At 39.1% G+C, this 21,060-nt stretch overlaps 1 protein-coding gene across 1 annotated transcript in view; it reads left to right on the top strand.

Moving 5' to 3' along the window:
* Positions 1–1,513: 1,513 nt before the first annotated feature.
* The window catches only part of GNAI1 (G protein subunit alpha i1), a 33,536-nt gene continuing 13,989 nt past the window's right edge, over positions 1,514–21,060 (top strand). Inside the window, exon 1 of the mRNA XM_053977776.1 lies at positions 1,514–1,902. Coding sequence (XP_053833751.1) covers positions 1,785–1,902 — 118 coding nt within the window. The 5' untranslated portion in view covers positions 1,514–1,784. The remainder of the gene's footprint in view (positions 1,903–21,060) is intronic.

Raw genomic sequence — 21,060 nt, forward strand, 5'->3', positions numbered from 1 at the left:
ATCCTAAGGACTCACTGGAATGATGAATCTTAATTTGATCAGATTTGCCTTGTCAGCTTTTGCGCCTTGTTTTGACTGAAGTTTTTCCTGACATTCACAAAGTTTTATCGGTTGTGCACAGTTCTATCCATGAATTTCAGTGAAATCACTGCTTCACCCTATCAGTGCTCACCAGATGGGGTTGTGGGTCCCAATCACACTGCAGCTCAACTGGATTATCCCGAGATCCTTTCAACCCCATTTGTTCTGTGATCTTATTATTGGGTAACGGGATCTTTCTTTTGCAATCCAAACAGTGCAACATGTGCATGGTGGGGAAAGACTCGTAAACATTGCATAGTTTCCTTTGGGTTTATATAATAAAGAAAAAAAAAAAAAAACAAGTCATTAAACAACCCCTGACAGGTCACAGATGTGCAGACAGCCCCATGCCTGGACTCTGAGATAGGGCAGAGAATCACAGAGTGGGTCAGGCTGAGGGGACCACAGTGGGGCATCTGTTCCAACCTCCCTGCTCTAGCAGGGTCATCCCAGAGCACATGGCCCCGGATTGCATCCAAATAGTTCTGGAGTATCTCCAGTGGGGAAGGGTCCACAGCCTCTCTGGGCAACCTGTTCCAGCGCCCGGCCACTGCTCAGTGAAGCTCTCTCTCATGTTCAGGTAGAATTATGCGTGCGCTAATTTCTCTGCTACCTCTCGTCCTCCTGCTTGGTACCACCGGGAACAGCCCGGCTCCTCCTGGCACCCTCTCCCCCAGTTAAATATATACATGGATGAAGGAAGGTCCATCAGAAAAGAGAGCGGGATGAGCAGCTCTGAGCCGTGAGGTGGAACGGCTCGTTTGGCTTTGGGTTCGTGAGGTAAAGTACTGCTGACCGATGAGTCCAGGTAAGAGCCAGCCCTGCTACTGCTCCTCCCGAGGGCCGTCTGCCAGCGCCGAGCGCCGCCGGGGCTGGACCCCGAGGTGCTTCCCTGGATCCCAGCAGCGAAAACAGCAGGACAGGGGGAAGGGCGGGACAGGGGGACAACGAGCTCGACTCCAGCACCCCCCCGGGGTACCCCATTGGTACAGCCCAGCCCGGCGCTCCCTCGCCCCGCCGAGCAATGGAACCTCCAGCGCGCGAGCAGTTTAAATTCGAGCCCCTCCCCAGCAAATGCCTGGGGCACGCGCGCGGGGGCGTTGCGGGCCGCGCTGCTGCCAGCCCCGTTCCGCTCCCGCTGTTTCCCCGCTTCCAGCCCCGCTCGCGTTCCGCTCCCGCTGTGCCCCCGCTTCCAGCCCCGCTCGCGTTCCGCTCCCGCTGCGATTCCCCCATCCCGCCCAAAACGCCTCGCCACCGCCGTGCGCACGCGCGGCCGCGCCCGCCCTGTTCCCGCCGTGCACGCGCGCCCCTCCTCTCTCCCCTCCCGGCGTGGGCGGTGCGCGCGCGGTCGCGCGCCTCCGGCGGGGCGGGGGCGGTGCCGCGCGCGCAGCAGCCTCAGGGCCGGCGGCGGGAGCGGCGGCCCCGGTGCGAGGCCTCGGTCCGCCCGTCCGCAGCCCCGCTGTCCCCGCTCCCCCGGCCGAGCCTCCCCACGCCCCTCCCGCTCGCTGCCTCCCGTCTTGGCCGTGAGCCGAACCCGGCGCGCGGTACCCGCGACGCCGCTGCGCCTCAGGTGAGGGAGCGGGGGAAGGAGAGAGCGAGCGGGGAGCACTCGCTCCCCCTCCCTCCTCAGCGCCTCCCCGCCGCCGAACCCCGCCGCTCCCTGGTTCACTTCTCGCGGCGGAGCCACACAGCGCCTTGCCAAGATGGGCTGCACGCTGAGCGCCGAGGACAAGGCGGCGGTGGAGAGGAGCAAGATGATCGACAGGAACCTGCGGGAGGACGGCGAGAAGGCGGCCAGGGAGGTCAAGCTGCTCCTCTTAGGTAAGGGATGCCGTGAGGGGAGGCTCCTCTTGAGGCAGCCGCTCCCCGAAACTCCCTTGCCTACCGAGTGGTATAGTTTTATAGGAACCCTCCGGGCTGGGCGGGGGGCGGTGCTGCCCTCGGACCCCGGGGTACGTGCTCGGGGCCCCTCAGAAGTTTTGGGGTCGCGGGAGGCACAGCAGCTTCTTGGAGCAGGTGGGCGCCTCGGCTGCCTGAAGGATTAGAGGCAGCGCCCCGGGGAAGCGGCACGGCGTGGGCTGCCCGGGCCCTGACTATCCTAGGAAAGGGATAACGCCTGAAACTTTTGACCTGGATTCTCTGTTCCTCTGTTGAAAGGAAGGAAACGTTACGTTGGGGGGATATTTACTCTTCATGTTTCTTTTAGACCCGAACGACTCCTAAACTGTTGCTACAGAGTAAAGTAGAGAAAAGTGCCAAAAGAACAAAAGGCAAAGCACCATTTAACTTTTGGGTGGATTTTTGTTGTTGGTTTTTTTTTTTTTTTTTTTTTTTTTTTTTTTTTTTTTTTTTTTTTTGTGTGTGGTTTTTTTTTGTGTTTGTTTTTTAAATTTTGTGGAACTTGGTTGTGTTTCTGGGATCTTACAACGGGAAATACCACCTTGATGTAGCTACTTACGTGTGTAATATAATGACTTACAGCATGCCATCGTGTGTTCTTCGGTTTTGCTCACAACTACTTGAAGCTTGCCTTTTTGTGTATTTTAAGATATTCTTGTGTGTAAATATAAGGTTATTTTTAAAATTACAAGAAAAAAGGAAGTGAGAATTTTAAATAGAGTAAATTTGTTCAGGACTAAAACTACTGGAGGTTGGGGACAACTGAATGCTGCAAGATTTGCATTGAATTAATGTTGTAGGAAGTTCCGCAGTATATTCTGTATAGCTAAACCAGACTGGATCTAATAGCAAGTTAAAATAGCTGTTGAGTTGCAGCTTCCCTCTCAGAGGTGACGTTTCAGGCAAACTTTTTAAATGATGCACAATATCTCACTCCCCTCGACGTTGATTTTGCTTTCCTGTAGTGCTCTATTCACTACAAACGTAATAGATCTCTTAAATAACTTTCCGTTGCTAAATTCTAAGATGGCTCCAGAAAGGGACAAAAGACTGAGCAAATTTTATTGTAGATGAAAAAATGAAACAAATCTAGAATAGGAAAAACAAAGATCCTAAAATTATTTTCTAGATTTAAAATTTAACTTGTGGGATAAGCCAGAAACAAAAGCTTGTATTGTTCTCCAGGAAATGGAAGAGGAAGCCTATTGGTGGAAACCTAAATCTGTTAGGTTTTGGGCTGGTACTGTGCCTAGTCCTGAACACCTTTGGAATCCTCAGATTGCTGTGTGGAAAGGTTTTCCTGTATGTGATAATAGCAATACTGTAGATGTTACTGCCTTTTTAAAAAGTGGTAAGGTAACACTTTGTGTCATCTGACAAGCCATTTGAAATTAATTTTCAGTTTTTTGCTGTTCTGTATGGAATTTGTAGTTCCTGTAGTTTGGTATTTGTTTTCCTATTTTGCATCATAATTCTTAGATATAGATGACGTCTGTTTAAAGATGCTTTAAACTTAAGAATGGTTTTTGTCACTATTTTAATGCTGTTATGTACTAAGTCCTATGTTATGAGCTTAAATTTTTTAAATTCTCTGTTTCTAATGCTGGAAAGCCTTTCTGCTGGGCTCTCACAAGAGCTAAGAACATGGAACAAATGGTCAAATTACTTGTGGGTTCTCAGGGTGCTCTGAGCAGCAGTTCTCTTGGGTTAGCATTTCCCTCTCCCCTGTTTAAAAAGAGGTGTGAAGGCTGGCAGCCTGGCTTCTCCTGGGACTCGTGCTGGGATTGTTGTTTTAACAACGATTGCCTAAATGTTTAGTGAACTCTGGATGAGGCTTTGTGTATACACCCATGGATGCGCATATGTATTTCACATGTTTAGGAATGAAAGTTTTTTTCCTGCCTCTTCCTTGCAAGTCTGTCAGGTGTCTTGAATGTGATGTGAATGCTTTATCTGGTGGCAAAAGTATTTAAAGTTATTTCCACTAGAGTCACTTTCTTCTCACCACTCACTTTCCCAATTGCTTGTTCAGCCCACATGTCATAGTTTATCATCCACTCGGTTGTACTCCTACATCTATTTATGGGTTTGTTCTGCTAAAAAAGTACTGAAATAAAAGGAAAAGTAAAAACTGTGGTCTGCTGCCAGGAAAATGCAATGAGTGAGTGGCATCTGAAACACCTTGTTTATGTAGAAAAAGGTCATGTAGCTGTACACCTATTATTATTATAATTGACCTGTTAAATTGGATTTATTCCAGCATATATAAAAAATATTTTTGCATGGTGATTAGAGAATCCTACTGAAGTTTGAGCTAGAATGTTCAATTGAGGGAAGATGTGTTCATAAAATTAATCGATTTTTAGATTGGAAATTTAATTTATTCCATCATATGCTTTTCTAAGTTTTTTTTTCTAAAACAGGAAATTGCAGGGATTTAATTGAGAGAGATGTGACATTGCTGTACTGAACTCTCACTGTGAACAATAACACTGATCCATGTTAAGTTTATATTTTGTTGTCCTGCCTCTAGGAATAAGCAAATATATTTAATCTACCCAAAATATTATTGAACTGGATTGTCAAAGTTTTTTGTCATATATGTAAATTGGTTCATCACTTCCTAAAATTTTGAATGCAGGTATTAGGAATAAAAATACTGGATTCTAAACATTATCCATTTATAGCTATTTTAACCTTGTAATTCTATGCACTTCAATGTGCTATCCCAAGAGCAGGAGAGCCTTTCCTGGAAAATTTCTGAGAACCATCGTTCTTAGAAGTAAGCTGAATTTGACCTTGTAGTTGGTAAGCCAGATGGAAAATGCTTGTTTATACATGAGATTTGATGATTTTATCTTTTAAAACCATTACATAAACAAGCTTATTTACTTTAATACTTTTTTCAATCGATGTGTAACAAATGTGTAACTTAAATTTCATGAGAACTGAACAAAAAATATAATATTGGCTAATAGTTCAACATACAAAAATATATACTTTTTGTTAAGCAGTTTATTTATGACAGGTTGACAGTTCCTAAACTTCGTGTTCTAATTGAAATAATATCTTCTATTTTTTTTTTAAGAGATAAACTCATATACTTGGTGTAAGGTTTTTGAAAAGCAGTTTAGACTTTGGCTGGCTTCCAGGCAGAGAAAGTAGTAGATCCAAGTTGGTTTTTTCTTCCACGGTTTCTCATCTTAACTTTCAATATTCAACAAATAAAAGTTCTAGTGATGCTTGCAGAATGAATGTAATTCTACTCATTTTGGGAGGTGGTGATTGCATGACCAGTCTGTGGGCTGCATTAATAGACATGTGATCCTGGTCAGGTGTGCATCCCTAAGCACATTTCTGTTGAATTAGAGCACATAAGACTGAATTTATGCCAACTGCAGGAGAACAGGCAGTACCTCATTTAGGAGAATGCCTTCTGGTATGAGGTTAAACTCATCAGGTTTTATGAATACATTCAAATTGGCACCATGAGTTTATAGGATTAGCACTTTGTCTTTTGAATTATCACATCCTTCACCTAGCATAGCAAATTGGCTGTTAAGGTTCTTTGTATCTTGGATGAAAAAGGCAATAGATATGTCCTGAACATTCTTTAGGAGTGGGTTCTGGGATCCAGGAAGTCACAGGCCATGTGTTTGACAGCTGTCATTGTGTGTCTCCTTTCTGGATAATCACACTTGTAGATATAAGTTCAGTGGATACCTTCATCCTCATGACTAGCAGAGCCACTTTTCTGTTCCTGAATAGATCATTGTGATTCATACTGGAATGTGTGCATATCATGTTCTTAAAGATAAGTGACATTTAGCAGGCAGTGCTGCATTTAATCTTTTCCATTGCAGCTTCCTGATTCTTAAGATGGTAACTAGAACGATTCTAATTTTCTAGTTCTTCACATGTCAGGCATCTTTTTGTCTCCTTTTCTTTTGTTCCAGACCTATATCTTTGTCTGCTCAGTCAAACTGACTCCTGCTGCATACTCATCTTTTCAGCAGCATGATCCTCACAGTGCTTGGCAGTGCCTGGTTTCTTCCAGACCCCATTGCACATTGGACTGAAAAAATACATTTATGCTGCTTGTACCATTACTTCTTTTGCCTTTCCTCCAGAAAATTTTTTCCACACTTGCAGACAAGAAAGACTTTAGGAGTCTGTACTTAAGGGAGCACTCAAAGAAGCCTTACTCTCTCACAAATAAGCATTGCACATTTCAGAGTTGTTGACCTTATCTTTGTAAATTATGCCAGCCTAGTCTAAAACATTTCTAACAAACTATTTCCTGTCATGCCTTCAGAGATAAGATCTACAGATGCTTACGAAGTTCATCTCTTATTTAAAAGCTGTTTTCTGATACCTAAAAGCGTTTAGTGTTTGGGTTTGGTTTTTTGCTTCTTGGTCTTGTCTGTGTTAGTGTGAACACCTCTGCCCCCCCATTCCTGCCTGCCTCCTTAGATTTAGCAGGAGTTCTGAACTAGGCACTCTTGGATTTTAATATGGTACAATTGGACTCTGCCAGTCAGGATGTTACTTATGTGGAGTGACTAGATTTTCATAGTGTGATAATCCCTCTTGCTTTTGTGAAAGGAGACTCAGGGATGTGCAGAAAGCATACCCATTTAGTTATGGTTGTGTTTGTACTACTGCAGTGTGAGATCTTTTATGCTTGTCTCCATCTATTTGAATGTTGGTGTAAAAGTTCACAACATCATAATATCGGTCTTTAATGTGTATATAGACTTCAATACAAATTATCTTTAGTGATTTCAGGTCTTCTGTTGCGTTATTTCTTCTTTTTGGAAGTTACTTTATAAAATCACTGTTTATGATTATATTGTGATTTAAGTTCTTTAGTATTCTTAAGACAAAATTTACTTCAGTACCTATTATTTTAGAAAGGGTTAAAGAGAAACTATGCATTATGTGCTATCTTGAGATACCAGTAGCAGTATACTTTGCTTTTATTAAATCTTGGTTAAAAAATCTAGTCATGTATACATAAAAATTAGTTGTATTGGACCAGGTATTAAGGATTTTTTAAAAATATTTTAAGAGTTAGAAAACATTTTAAGCTTGAGAAATGTTTTTTTTCAACTTTTTATTCAAAAACAGTGCTGCTGGTTGTTTATTTCTTTCTCAATTGGAGGCTCTAATAAGGTACTTTTTGATAAGCTGTCCACTCCTAGCAGCAGTGGTACCTCAAGGCCACTCATAAATTTTGTAATACACTATGATGTAATTAGTGTCTCACTTTTTTCTGCAGCACACTTTATTGTATCATCATTGTCATATATGACAGTTTATTCTATCCTGTGGATTATATTACCAAAGTTGTTATGTATTTCAGCTAGCCTCCTTTTGTGAAGTTATTTTTAACTCACATCAGAACTAGACTTTACAATGCAGCTCCCAGCATAGTTGTGTTGGCACAACTTGAACGTGGGTCTTTGTTCTGTAGTTAGGCTGTAGTGATTTATATACTCATACTGCCAAAGTAGGTTGTTCTTTTGCTGCCGTGTTTTACCCTTTAGTTGTTTTGGTCCTCTGAGAAGGAATAATTGAGTAGCCAGCACATCGTAAAGTCCGGCTAAATAATTTGTAACCAAGCCATGAGTGTGGCTCAGAGGGCATAAAATTTTGAAGTCAGTTTTGCTGTTTAGCTGATGGATGTCTGCAGTGTTTCCTGTAACATGCTATCTGGCAAATGTTGTGGTACAGCAAAACTGGATGACGAAAATAGATATTTAAGATGTACTGTTAAGTGTGAGGGTGTTTTTTTTTTTTTTTTGGGGGGGGTTCTTTTTTTTTTCTTTTTCTTTTTTTTTTCTTTTTTTGCCATGGAAACACTGAAGTAAAGATCATAACTGACATGATAATTTGCTATTAAAAGTTTGTGGGTTTTTTTTTTTTCCAAGACATGTATAGGAGAACCTGTATTAATAAAAACTTCCAATTCTGAATCTTAGTCATTGTCCAGCTTTTACCTAGGTTTGCTGTTCTATTTATTCCCCTTCTTTGCTTAGTGCCCTACTGTTACCTCAGGCTGTGTGTAAATTACACAATTATTCTGTAAATGGAACTCAGTTGGCTTTACCTGAGAGATTCTGTATCTGCAAAGTATAGAAGCTGGTAAGGTATATAGAGTAGTTGGAAAAATCAGAACTTTGGATTTTTCTCACTCAAAACTTTTCACTCTTAGAAGTCCAGTTTTTTTAAGTGACTTAATTTAGTGACATTTCTGAGTGGAAGGATAACTCAGATTTTGAAATGAGACCATTAGGACAAAAATAAACTGGTTTTGCTGGGACACTTGTGTACCAGGACTGTATGCTTCTTCAGTAAGAGATTTGAACTCTTATTAATGCTAAACATTTTGTTCTTCTTGACCATTAAGTAGGAGCAGACAAGCTAAAATAAGATTTCTTAATAAGGATGGGAAGTAAAGGATTTTTTAGACTAATTACCCACATTTATGACTGCTTATAGTCTTTTTACAGTACAGGTGTAAGAAGTGTTAGAGTTGGGGTTTTGGAAGATACTTCCCATCATCACAGCTTTGCCCTTAGAGTTTGCAAAGCTATGGAGCCAGCTTCAAGGTCTCTGGAGTTATCTATAGCTTAAAGCTTATAGGCTGAAGTATCACCTCGAGTCACAGATGCCCATATGCACCAATCCATGATTTGAAAGTGTGTTACCTGTTGAGGTTAGATTTTGACTTTGTTTCAATTTGGTTCAGCTGCTGACTACCCCTTCCTTTGAAACATATTTCTGTTATTTTTTAAAGTTACTTTTGGTATAATTCTTTCAGCTGATGGGACTAATTGACATAAAGCAGTTAAGAACCAGTTCTTTAAATAAAAGACTTGTTAAATATGTGATAAGCAAGTAAATTCCTGTTAAATATTTGATAGGCAAGTAAATTGAATTTCTGGCTTTGATAATTGAAGGGTCATTGAAGCTTGAAATAAGATCACCTCTTGTATGTTTTGGTAACAACTTGATAATCAAGTCATATAGATGTATGCTTATGTGCATACTTGGTATTTATACTTACCAATACATGTGAACTTCAATATTGTATGTACCTATAAAATTGATATTGAAATTAGAATTTTTTTTTTTGTGAAGCAACTTATTTAAATGAATCAACACCATTCGTGTATACTGTGCTTCAACTTCTGAAATAGACCGGACCTCATTACTTTTTCAAATATACTAATTAGAAATGTAGTGTTGCCTTTGTAGTGAGTAATGTACTTAGCAAAGGTAACTGATTAAATCTTTAGTGAAATATAACAATATCTGGTCAACCAGAATGAACGGGAACTCATTACAATCATTGCTCTAAGCAGATTGTTTTTATAGAAGTAATCAATGTACTGTAATGAAAATTCCTGTGGATACTGTGAAGTGGGTTTATAATTAATAGTCTAGAATTTAATATAACCTGTTTCTTGAATTGACGTTATTGGTGCAATCAAATGGCTACCTGTAGTTCCATCTTCCTTTTGCTAAGTTGATAAAATAATTTTTTGCATATGACTTTGAGCTTTTTACATGGACGAAGCTGTTGTAGTTGTTTGAATCATACTACAAGTTTTTTTTATTGATCGCTGTTGTAAGGACATTCTGAATCTCTGGGGGTTTTTAATAGTTTCCAATAAAACTAAAGAGGTTCTTGCCTACTTTCTAAATCTGTATTGGAATGCCGGAAATAAGCAGTGGATGTTGCCTTACAAGCAGCAGAGCTATTCTTGAGGTTCTGCCTTGCTAAAAAGGAAAGCACTCTTGCAGCATCTGGCTGAATAGCTTTGCCCTCTCCCTGTCACTTTTAAATGTTTAATTCACTTTTTTTGCTGGTTGAGTAGTCAAACCGGCTGTCCTGATTAGACTTAGTTTGCTGCTAGAGTGGTCAATTCAACTGGTATTTCATAATGGCCTGATGAGGACCTGACTAAAAGCATAATGAGGAGCAGAGATGTGTGCTGAATCCAGATGGAGTGCTGGAAATGCAGAGTAGCAGGTGGAGGGGAAAATGGATGCAGAATAGGATGCTTTCAATTTCTGTATTTCTGTGTCACAATTCACTGTAGAACGGGATTAGGAATAATATGAAATTTTCAGGAACCACAAGGTCCACTTGGTAGACATGTTAAACTCTAATCAAAACCCACTTTTTTAAGGCTTCTTTGCTACAATAGGAGCTAGAGACAGGCCCCGTTACGGAATGTGCTGATTGCCAGTTAGAGGTAGGAGTTTCTTTTCATTCCAAATCCAGGGAGCATCAGATCTGTGCTTCTTCACGCTTTTCTATTTTGTAGGTTGTAGGCTTGACTAGGAAGAATCCTCTTCTACCTAGCACTTCTTGGTGAAGAATGCAAGATGGTAGTGGGCAAGAAGTGAAGAAGTAGTGGTAGTGAAGAACTGCCAGCCCAGTTTCCAAACAGTAGAGAAGAGAATGGAGGCAACAGTGAAGTCGTAGTAATATTAAAATAGAATACAGTGTGAATGCAGTATTGGAATGTAATTTTACAACTTGCTATTACTGGAGATATGGGTCTTGTAATAAACAAATTAGGAGTAAGCCAGACAATTGTTTCTGAGTATTTATAGATTTTATTTAAAGAAATGTTATTTTGAATCTTGTTGATTTCATGTCTGCTAGTAATGTTTTATACAGTAATAATAAGTTGAAAGTGAAATAAGTTGTGAAGTCTCATTGAAGTCTTGACTGTATTCTTGATGCATTAAATTTTTCTTCAAGCCTTTTGAAAGTGGATTTCTCAGCTTTATGCAGATCCTTAATAAATCTGGTAAACTCTTGGCAAAACAGTTATATTCTTTCTAAAGCATATAAATGCTTAAGTATAAAGCTCTTAAATCATTGACATGGATCCCTTCTAATATGCTTTAGGGCTGCAGTGTTGGCTAGCAAAAGCTGTCATCTAATTCCTAGATGAGGGTCTATATAATTTTCTCTATCTGCTGTTCTGGAACATAGAAGCATTTGGGGTTAGGTTAGATCAGCCTTTGATTACGTACTTGTTTGAAGACTAACACCTATTTATGTAGGGGTCGGTCTTAGTCCTTGCTTCTGGGATTATTGGGTACAACTTTGTCTTGGAGGGGGGTTGAATTTTTTATGTACTTCAAAGCTGTCTCAGTTTAATATGAGACCGGTTAAATACAAATTCTGTTTAAACAACAACAAAACCCCAAAAAAACTGTCTTTTTAAAGTATTGTTCACCCTACATCAGGGCAGTTTTATGTGCAAAATGCATGTGCATGTAACAAAAAATAAGGTGGACTGTGCTCCTGAATTTTCTTTCTTGCTTCAAAAATAAATAGGAGTTATGAAAATGTTTGTATTTGAGAGAAATTGTTCACTGATATCTAGGATGTTTTTGCATTTTAATCTCTGTCACTTCAAGTCCATCCAAGTTCTGGCGGAGTTGGTGACATTGAAGTGAATTTAGGTCAACTGTCAATATGCTTATTCTCCTTATTTTTGTACATCTTAGTCCTTGAGCTACAGGATGAAAAACTCCTTACTTAGGTGTGGGTGAATACTGAAAATTTACATGAACTGAAGTTTATTGCTTTGTTTCTACAATAATGGGACAGCTTTTAGTGTAATTGCATTATCCCTGGTATAAACTTTGACAGTACCCATTTATCACATTTGCAATGAATGCCTTGGTGTTATGCAACCAGTAGAGCTTTGAATAAAATCAGCTGAGATTTACGTGAGAGATCTTTTTCCTGTTTTGCTAGAAATGCACGCAGTTTTCTGATTGTCCCAACTCTGTGAAGTTACATAGTTATATGAGGTAGCTGGGACAGTAGGTTCTGTCAAAACTGTAGATAGATCAGTAGTGTTATTTTGAATTGGAAGTGGGGCCTGCAAGGAAAATATGTTGTTATTCCAAGTTCTTTTGTTGTATCTCTCTGTCAGAACAACCTCCATAAAGTATGCCTTGGTTGCAGAGGAGAATTTTTTATAAAGCATTTTTGGTTGTGATTAATGATAGCCTGCTTAGTAAGTTTGCTCTGGTGTCTCTGAACCTGCCATCTTTGCACACTGTATTTATAGCAGGGTGCACTGTAAAAGGCCATGAAAGCCAACCACACTGTGGAGAGCAATGTCAAGGCACTGTGGATTTTTGGAAGGTTTATTAGATATATATCTGAAAGTCTGGATGAGGCATGCTGTACTCTGTTGACAGAAATTGATGGATTCTTGATAGACATTGTAAGAGTAAAGGACTTGGTTCTTTCTGTTGGAGCAGTCAGCATTTATCTCCTAGATTGGGCTTACATACAACAATCACTGAAGCTCATGTTCAAGAAGGTGTTTAATCATATTCTTTCATGCAGTGATTTTAAATCATGTATTAATTGTTTCTGAGCATACTACTTTGCATGGAAGAAGCCACTTGATTTTTTTTAAGTAGCAAATTTAAATGTTACTTCAGTTTTGTAGAGCAGATAGTTATTTGCTATATTGAAGTTCCATTCAAAATACTAACAAGTTTTTGGGCTTTGAATTTTGAAGAGATTTCCAAGTATTTTAGATGACAGTAGTGTGCATGCTGGCCTTTGATACATTTAAGTAGCCAACTGCAAATCTTACCAAGCTGGTGTCAGTATTGGCATCTTATATAAACCTGATGCCACAAATGTTTAGCTGCTGGTGATATGCCATGTAGTTGTCAGGCAGCAAGCATGATTACCAAGTGGTTTTCACCACCAAAGGTGCATTAGCACCTGTATTTAATTTCTGGCATAAGTGAGAAGTTTATTTCCAAGCCTTTGATTCTTAGCTTGTTGTGGTCCTGCTGGGTTTGGCACTTCATACGAAGGAAGCTATGCCTCTGTCTTAAGCGAAGGAAAAACTTCAATGGCACTGTCCCTGTCTAAGGCGGTGATACTGGTGTTTAAGAGATCTCCTGTACATTCTGAACAGATACATCTTTTTAAAGTAGCTTCAATTCCAAGGTACCACATTTCCTTTTGAATGTTTCACAAAGTTTCTGAAATATGACACTTGGCATTGTAGTAGTGCTCTCCTTTAGAGTGAGATGACTCCCCAGTGCAGTTATAAGTGATGCACATAATGATAAAAGGGTTCCTACTATGTAGCAGTAGCTAGTAATTTGAAACAGCTAAGGAATATAGAAATGTTTTTGAAGAGCTAGGTAGAATTTGTATTCAAAAGCTGTACACATTTAATTTTGTATGGTACATAAAATTGCATGTAATTTCTGCTAGATGTCTGCTTATCACATGATTGAATTTTAAGCAAAAAGAACACTTCATAACACTTTGTCATAAAAAGATATGAAGCACTAATTGAAGATTGCAAGTAGCTCAAAACTCAATTCATACTTCTAAAGATGTGAATAGACGTTACCTTAAGGTTTACAAAATGGAGTCTGTGCCCTCCTTGTTTCACCATAAGATTTATTTTTAGAATTCATTGAGTTCCAGGGGTTATATTGAATGTAAACCCATATTCTTTCCTTGTTGTTTCAATACTAAACTAATTAACACTGTCTTTATCATTTGCTTATGTGTTTGCTCTAGTAACAGTCTAAATACCAATTTAAGAAACTCAGAGCAGTCTATTAGATATCTAGACCTGAATAAACATACGGGATGCTACCATGAGTTTATTTCTTCTTGAGATGACATTTTATCTTAACAGTTTTCTTAAATTATGTTTTATGTATAATAGATTGATTATTTTATTATATACAGTTGATTTTGAACATCTAATAAGAGCAATACTGAAGACCTAGGAAAGAAATAATTAGTTGTAATTAATTTTTGATTTCTTAAGAATTTACAGAAGTGACAGTGGCGTATGGGTGTAAATGGTATTGCTTCTGTAGGACTAAGCATGCAGCTACTGAAACCTTGAGAATTATCTCAGTTCTTTTATTTGAGTCAGTGCCATAATTTTAGAATCTGTCACTTCTCTGGTTTAAATCAGTGACGTAATCTGGGATTCACTCTATTATTACGTGGCTAATTTACTGAAATATTTTCTGCCAGATACTAATCATACAGATTCTTAATTCATTGAAAGATTCCTGGCATGTTCAAATTACAGTAGCTGTGGAAATTCCAAGACTAATTCCACCTTAGAAGTAATGAGTACTATCTACCTTTGGTTGATTGTATGAAAACAGTTGGGAAGGGGAAAAGAGACATAAACTGTGAGGGCTAGCTGGTAGATAACTGTTGCTGTTGGGTGACTTCAAAAAGGGGGAGTGGACAAAATAAGAAAAATCAGGCAGAGCAGTGTGGGTTTTGGAGAATGTTTCATTTGGTGTTCGACCTGTCCAGAGTGTGTTGTAGCAAAGTTTCCACTGTGGGTTTCTTGTACTAGCATTGATGTATTTTGAGTATAGTAACACTGATTAGCAGCTTGCATTCTAATTTTGATCTCATGTCTGATGATGTGTCATGAAGTGATAAGTTTAAGAGATTATACTTCCAAGCTACAAAGGCACATGATTTTGTAAGAGATTACTGACCCCATAGCAGGAAGAGTAGAAATCACTGGGTATTTAGCAGGCAGATGAGTGGCAGCTGAGAAACAGGCACCATTCAGCTTGTGCTTTCTACTATGAAATTCAAGTGTCTGACAGAATTGAATAGGAAAGTTGTGGAGAGAGAACTTTGCAGAACCTGAATCCAAAAATTTACAAGTCTGTGTATTTTATTTTAAATTTCACATGTTTCTTTATTCTTAAGTCAATCAGGTCTGAGTGTCCTATTCTACAGGCTGAAAAGCTGGCAAACATCTGTTGAAAGTTTTAAATTAATTGCTCTTGTCCATACTTGAACTTTCTTCTGGCAACATACAAGGCTGTTCTACTTTTTTTGTGGGTTCTGCTCCCTAGTCTGACTTATTTGGTGTTATTTCAAAGCCGGCCCAATTTTTCTCTTTAGTTTTTATCTAATGCTTAAGTTATTTTAATTTAGTCTGCATTTTTTTCTCTGTTAGTATTATGAGGACTGTATTTATTCTATTAGAAATGGTTGTACTTGAGAGTTGATTTTGTTCAAAGAGGGATACTGTTAGCTTGAAGTTTACCTTGCTTTTTACTTTTCTTCAGCAACCAATTAGCAAATGTGTCGCAAGTTAGAAATGTTACTGTTAAGATCTCAGCCCCTCCTTTTGGTACACGGGTGCATAAAACATTTGTTCCAGAAATTAGTAGTTCTGGAATGCTTCCTATGTAGGCAGTGTGTGGGATAATAAGTCATGAGACATTCTAAGTAGTTTAAAGTAACATTTTTGCTTACCTGTTATTTTTAATCAAATTATTAAATGTTTCAATTAATTTTAAACACAGATTTGCTCCATTTGGAAAGAATATTCAATTAAGATGGTGTTTGCTACAATTTCATAGTAATGAGTCATAGGGTGATAAAATCATTTAGGTTGGAAAAGAACCTTAAGATCAAGTCCAACCCAGTCTTTTTAATTTTTTTTTTTAATTCTTTTTGGAATTGACCAATTCACAGCTTGGAGAATCAAATAATGCTTTAGCTATTTCTTAAATTTGTTTGAGCTCTGCTTGTCTTACTTGGTTCCTTCAAGGGGAAGATTCATTGAGACTGATCTGTTAAATGGTTTTTTGATTGTTTGGGGTTTTTTTTTTAACATGAAGATGCTTTGATTTTTTTCCGTTTCCAAAGTACAGAGCTGGCCTTAAAAAAAAATCATAATATGAGCTTAGTCCCTCTTCTTTAGCTGAGTGTCAGCTTCCCTGTACTGCAGGTGGTACGGTAGGGTTGGTCACAGGCCTGGGTTTATGTGCTGGCTCTGAATTCATGGAGTGCTGTCAGAATTCATGCTGGATCCAGGCACATACTGCTTTGGATAGCACAATACCAGCTGGGAAATAATGGCATGTGAAGGTAGAGCCTGAGTATTAAACTTTGATGCAGATGACCCTTCAGATTACAGTAGAATTTATGGGGGTAATGTGAAATTTTGCTATTTAAGTTGCATGTGCTTTGCTCCCATACTTTGGCAGTCTGCATAATGAAACATAAGGATCTACCTGCTTTCTGGCAAGTAGGTGTAAGAAGAGTATTAGGTTTAATTCAAGTTATAGTCTTACTCAAATATATGAACAAAAGTTTTAAAATTCTTTAAATTAGATTTTTGTAGATTGTATTGCCCTCTTTTTGAGGAGCACATGAAGGACATAAAGTGTGCAAGAGGAAGAAAGGACTAATCAGTTATTAAAACTTTCATTAATGTAATGACCTAACAGTTAACTTAAATTTCCATTCGAAAGTAAACAAACACAAAATGCCCACTACTCTTTTAAATTCAGCAATAGCGTGCTGCTGTTCTTCTAGTCTAAGCAGAACTGTCATGTCTTTTAAATAATATTTTTGTTATAAATAAATAGTAACAGAGCCAGTAAGACTGTTCAAATTATTGACAGTAGTGATCTAAAATCAAGTATCACACTTAAATAGCAAGCAATAAATAGCACCATTTACTAGATGCTTGAGGAATATTCAATCAAGTCTGTCTAAATTTAGATAGTGTTTGGTTGTGACAGTATAGCTAGCTCTGACATTTTACACGCAGCTGTCACATGTAATATTTAATACTGCTTGCTTCTGTCTAAAACTTTCTAAACCAGAGTTAGTTCTCATTTTGCTGTATGGGCAACTTATTTATGCTGAGATAAAGGGGGGAATTTTACAAAGTATATCTGTCAGAAAACCTGGCTGAGTTCTGCATTCAGGAGTGCAAAAATAATGAATTTCCTTTCAGTACGGTACAATGAGTAAGGTGAAATTTTCCTGTCTACTTTGCAAAGATTATTAGGAATGCTGCAGTCATTTCAGTGTGCAGTTAAAGGAAAAACCCAAACCAAACAACCATTTCTGTTTCCCATTAAATAACATAGGGGAATGCACCTTCCGGGAACTCACTGCTGATGTTAGGTACTCTGTAATAAATGACTTAATTATTCTTTACATGTATTATGGATATTTGTGGTTATTTTACTGAGAAAGCTTTTATGATAATTGTAGGTATTTGGTACATGTGAATTCTAACACCATAGAGAAACATACATATCTGACTCAAAAAATGGAGTACAAAGAGTATGACAAAAATGGAGTACAAAGTGTATGACAAAAATAAATTTTTATACCGTAACTAGCCCTGATACTGACATTCTTGGTTAGTCAAGTGTGATACATTTTTAACAAAACATTTTATGAGGTTCTGTAAATTAAATGCTGTAGTATATTTCTTAGTATCTCCAATTGCTTTTGAATGTAAGGAATATACCATCTTCAAATTATTTGAATAAAAATATTAATCCAAAGCAAATGATAGTAATTTCATTAATAAAGCTAATCTTGGAACTTGCCACCTTTTGTGCTTAAGTACATAATTAGCTATTTTGAGATTATTTGGCTTATAAATGCTTCAGATGTCTAAATAACAGCTGACTTTTGTACTGGTGTCTGATTTCGGTTTATATTAATGTACTTCCATGACCAGATTCTCATATTCTTGAGAACTATTGCTGCTTTATAAAGCAACTTGCAGATTTATAAAGAACTAAGTCTTTTGCTTTGACATGAGCTAAAGATGGCATTAAGCAATCTAGATTGATGCTGACAGGCCTGCTCTATTCCTCTGAGCTCAATGTCTCCTCTAGGTTCCAGCACTTATTCTGTGGTGTTGGAGGCAGAGAGGTGTAACTACATCAGTAGCAGTGGGAGAAGGTGGGATGACCTTTGGCAGCCAATCTTGAATTGGGCTGAGCCAGTCCTGAAGCTACATATTTGGTTTAATAAGAGGAATATCCTAAAAGCATCAATTTATAGTATTTAAGCATAGAAATACTCTGTTCTACAGCAATGAAATACTTGAGTTGGAAGAAACCTCTTAGAGGCCATCTAGTTTAAGCCTTGGTCATCTAGTTTAGACCTATCAAAATAGATAAGGTTGCTCAGAGCCTTGTCCAGTTGAATCTTGAAGATCTCCAAGGCTGAGTTTCTACTTCTTCTGTGGACAGTACAACCTCTTCATTGAACAGGTTCCCTCCACCTCCTTCTCCTATCTCTCTGAAATTGGCTGTGCTAAAGGTTCTTAATTGCCTCACATCTGTTTGTTGTGTAGGTCTGACAGGTTTACTTCTGCTTTAAGCTGTCTTAAGTGGGTGTTATGGAAAGGACAGAAATACACAGACATCCAACCTTCTTCTCCCCACACCAATCTTTCTAGGATTAAAATGCCCAGTTCCTTGTAGCTTTTCCTTGAATGTCATGTGCCCTCTAAAAATCGAAGTGACCTTCAACTGTTTTTTTTTTTTGTCTATCTCCTTTATTGAGTGCTGAGGAGGAGAATTGTATACAGTACTTGGACACAGTGTAACAAATGCTGACTGCTGGGGAAGAACAGCATGCTTTGACTTGTCTACACAGCAGTTCGAGCTGTTAGGAAGGGTCAACCCAAACACCCACACAGCTGTGTGATCACTCTCCTCTCCCTTGGGATAAGGAAAAAATAGAAGATACATGGATCAAAATGATGTTTTAAGAGGGAAGGCAATGGCTTGTACACACTAGCAGAGCAAAGAGCAGAATGAATTCCTTCCTTCTCACTGGGAGGCAGGTGTTCGGCAGCTTCCTGGAAAGCAGGGCCTTGGCATGCATAATGGTTGTGTGGAAAGAATCATAGAATCGTTTAGTTTGGAAAAAGCTTATAATGTCATTGTGCCCAGCCATTAACCCAGCACTGCCAAGCCCACCACTAAACTATGTCCCCAGGTTCCTGAGATAGCTTTTAAATACCTCCAGGGGTGGTGACTCCACCACTTCCTTGGGCAGCCTGTTTCAATGCTTGATAATTCTTCTGATGAAGACATTTTTCTTAATAGCCAGTCTTAGCCTCTCCTTGTGCAACCTGAGGCCATTTACTATTGTCCTATCGCTTGTTACCTGTGAGAAGAGACTGACCCTACCTGGCTAAAACCTCCTTTAAGGTGGTTATAGAGAGTGTTGAGGTCTCCCCTGAGCCTCTTGTTCTGCAGGCTAAAAAAGCCCAGTCCCCTCAGCTGCTTCTTGTATGAATTTTGTCCCAGACCCTTTGCTATAACCACACTTGCAAAGGTTATAACAAAAAAAGCTTCAGACAAACACTGTAACAAGAAATTACTACCCCTCTTCCTTCCTTCCCTAAGTTTTTACTGCTGAACATGGCATTCTTGTATGGAATATGCCTTTGGTTGATTCAGGTCAGCTGTCCTGGCTGTCTCTCTTGTCAAGGTCTTGTCCACACCCAGCCAGCTCACTAAGGCTGGGGACATGGTGGAAAAGAGAAAATGCCTTAGTGCTGTGCATGCATTTTTCAGCTATAAGAGAACCATCACTTTCTCGTACTAATGAGTGTTACCAGAACTGGTTTAGTTACAAACCTGAAGTGCAGCACCATAAGGACTGTTGTGAAGAGAATTTGTCCCAGACAGACCCAGTGCAGCAGCCTGGAATGCGATTGACCTTAACCCTAACCCACAAGGCCCCACTGCTGACTCTTCAGTTTCTTGAGCCCCACAGTTTCCCAACACATTAGTCCCAAATCCAATGTGTTATGCTGTGCCACTTGCAGGACTCCACAATTGTCTATGTTCTGAGATTCCTCAGCTCAGTCCTCTAGTGTGTTGAGGAGACCCTCTGAGTAGCACTTCTGTTATCTAACACTGACAATCACTTCCTGGCCTCCTGGGCTCATGTCAGCTGCAACCTTGATGTCAATGCATTTACTTTCAGGTAATTGGTGAAGATGCTAAAACTGTGCTAGCCCAGTGTTGTCTCCTGGAGACTGCCTAAACACCTTTCAGTTAGATTTTTGAACCAATGACACAAGCCTTTAAGTGTGCCTGTCTAGGCGGATTTTCAGACACCCTGGAGTTGGTACTTGTCCAGCTTGGTACAAGGGCTGCTATGGAAGGTGGCATTGGAAGCCTTAATAGAGTCAAAGTAAATTACATCTGTTAGTGTCCTTCACCCTGAAACCAACCTGTTTACTCATGAAAACTTACTAAGGGCAGTTTGTATTTTGGAAACCTGTGTTGGCACGTCTCAATAACCTTTACTTTGTCTAAGATGAGGTTGATTGTCATGCATCAGGTTCTTGCCCTTCTTTTGGAGACAAATAAGTACAGCCTTTATCAGTACCTTTCTGTAGTCAGAGTTTTCTTTGGTTATACTGGAATTGGATAGTGGATGATCTCTTTGCATTAGAAATACCTGTAGACTGTATGAAGATTGTACTCACTTCTGCAAAGCTATATTGAGAAGAGAGGGAGAATTCAGCACAAATCACAGAAAAACTGGGAGTTTGCTATGTAAAGGGATTAGACTGCAGCTAATCCCTATAATGGATATGACCTAAGAGTTCCATATATTTTTTAGAGTAAGAAGCAGGCTAAAGATAGATTGTTGAGACAGCAAAACCTGCATCTTTTTCCCTGTCTGTTGACAGATACTGTTTTTCTAAGCTTTGCATTTTAACATAGCTTTTTGTTTTGTTGTTTAAGCACTTAAAATGATATCAGGTTGACTGGCAAACCTCATGCCATCTGTTCTAACAAAAAGTAGGCTGACGGTTGGTTTATTCATGCAAGGGTCAAAACACAGTTACAAGGACTAAAGCCTTGAAGAATTTTAAGGTGTTCATTTGCAACTTTGGAAGACCATTAATACAGTGTGAAGGATGGATTTTGGTTAAGTTTTGATTGAAAAGATAGAGGAATTAAGCTTTAGATCCCTTTGAAGTTGAGCAACTTACTGCCTGTTTGCATTAGAAGCACCAGCAAACTGTGTAAAGATTATGCTCACTTCTGTAAAAGAAAAGACTTTTTAGAACTGAGATTTTGTACTTAAAATGGCTTGATTTTGAAATTTCCAGATGAAGGTGCATTTTTATATTAAAAATCAATTTGTAACATGTTCAGCATGTTGTAACCTGTTGGAGGTTTTTATATTGGTTAGATACATGAAGC

Source organism: Vidua macroura, chromosome 5 (genome assembly GCF_024509145.1).
Source record: "Vidua macroura isolate BioBank_ID:100142 chromosome 5, ASM2450914v1, whole genome shotgun sequence".
Taxonomy (NCBI): domain Eukaryota; kingdom Metazoa; phylum Chordata; class Aves; order Passeriformes; family Viduidae; genus Vidua; species Vidua macroura.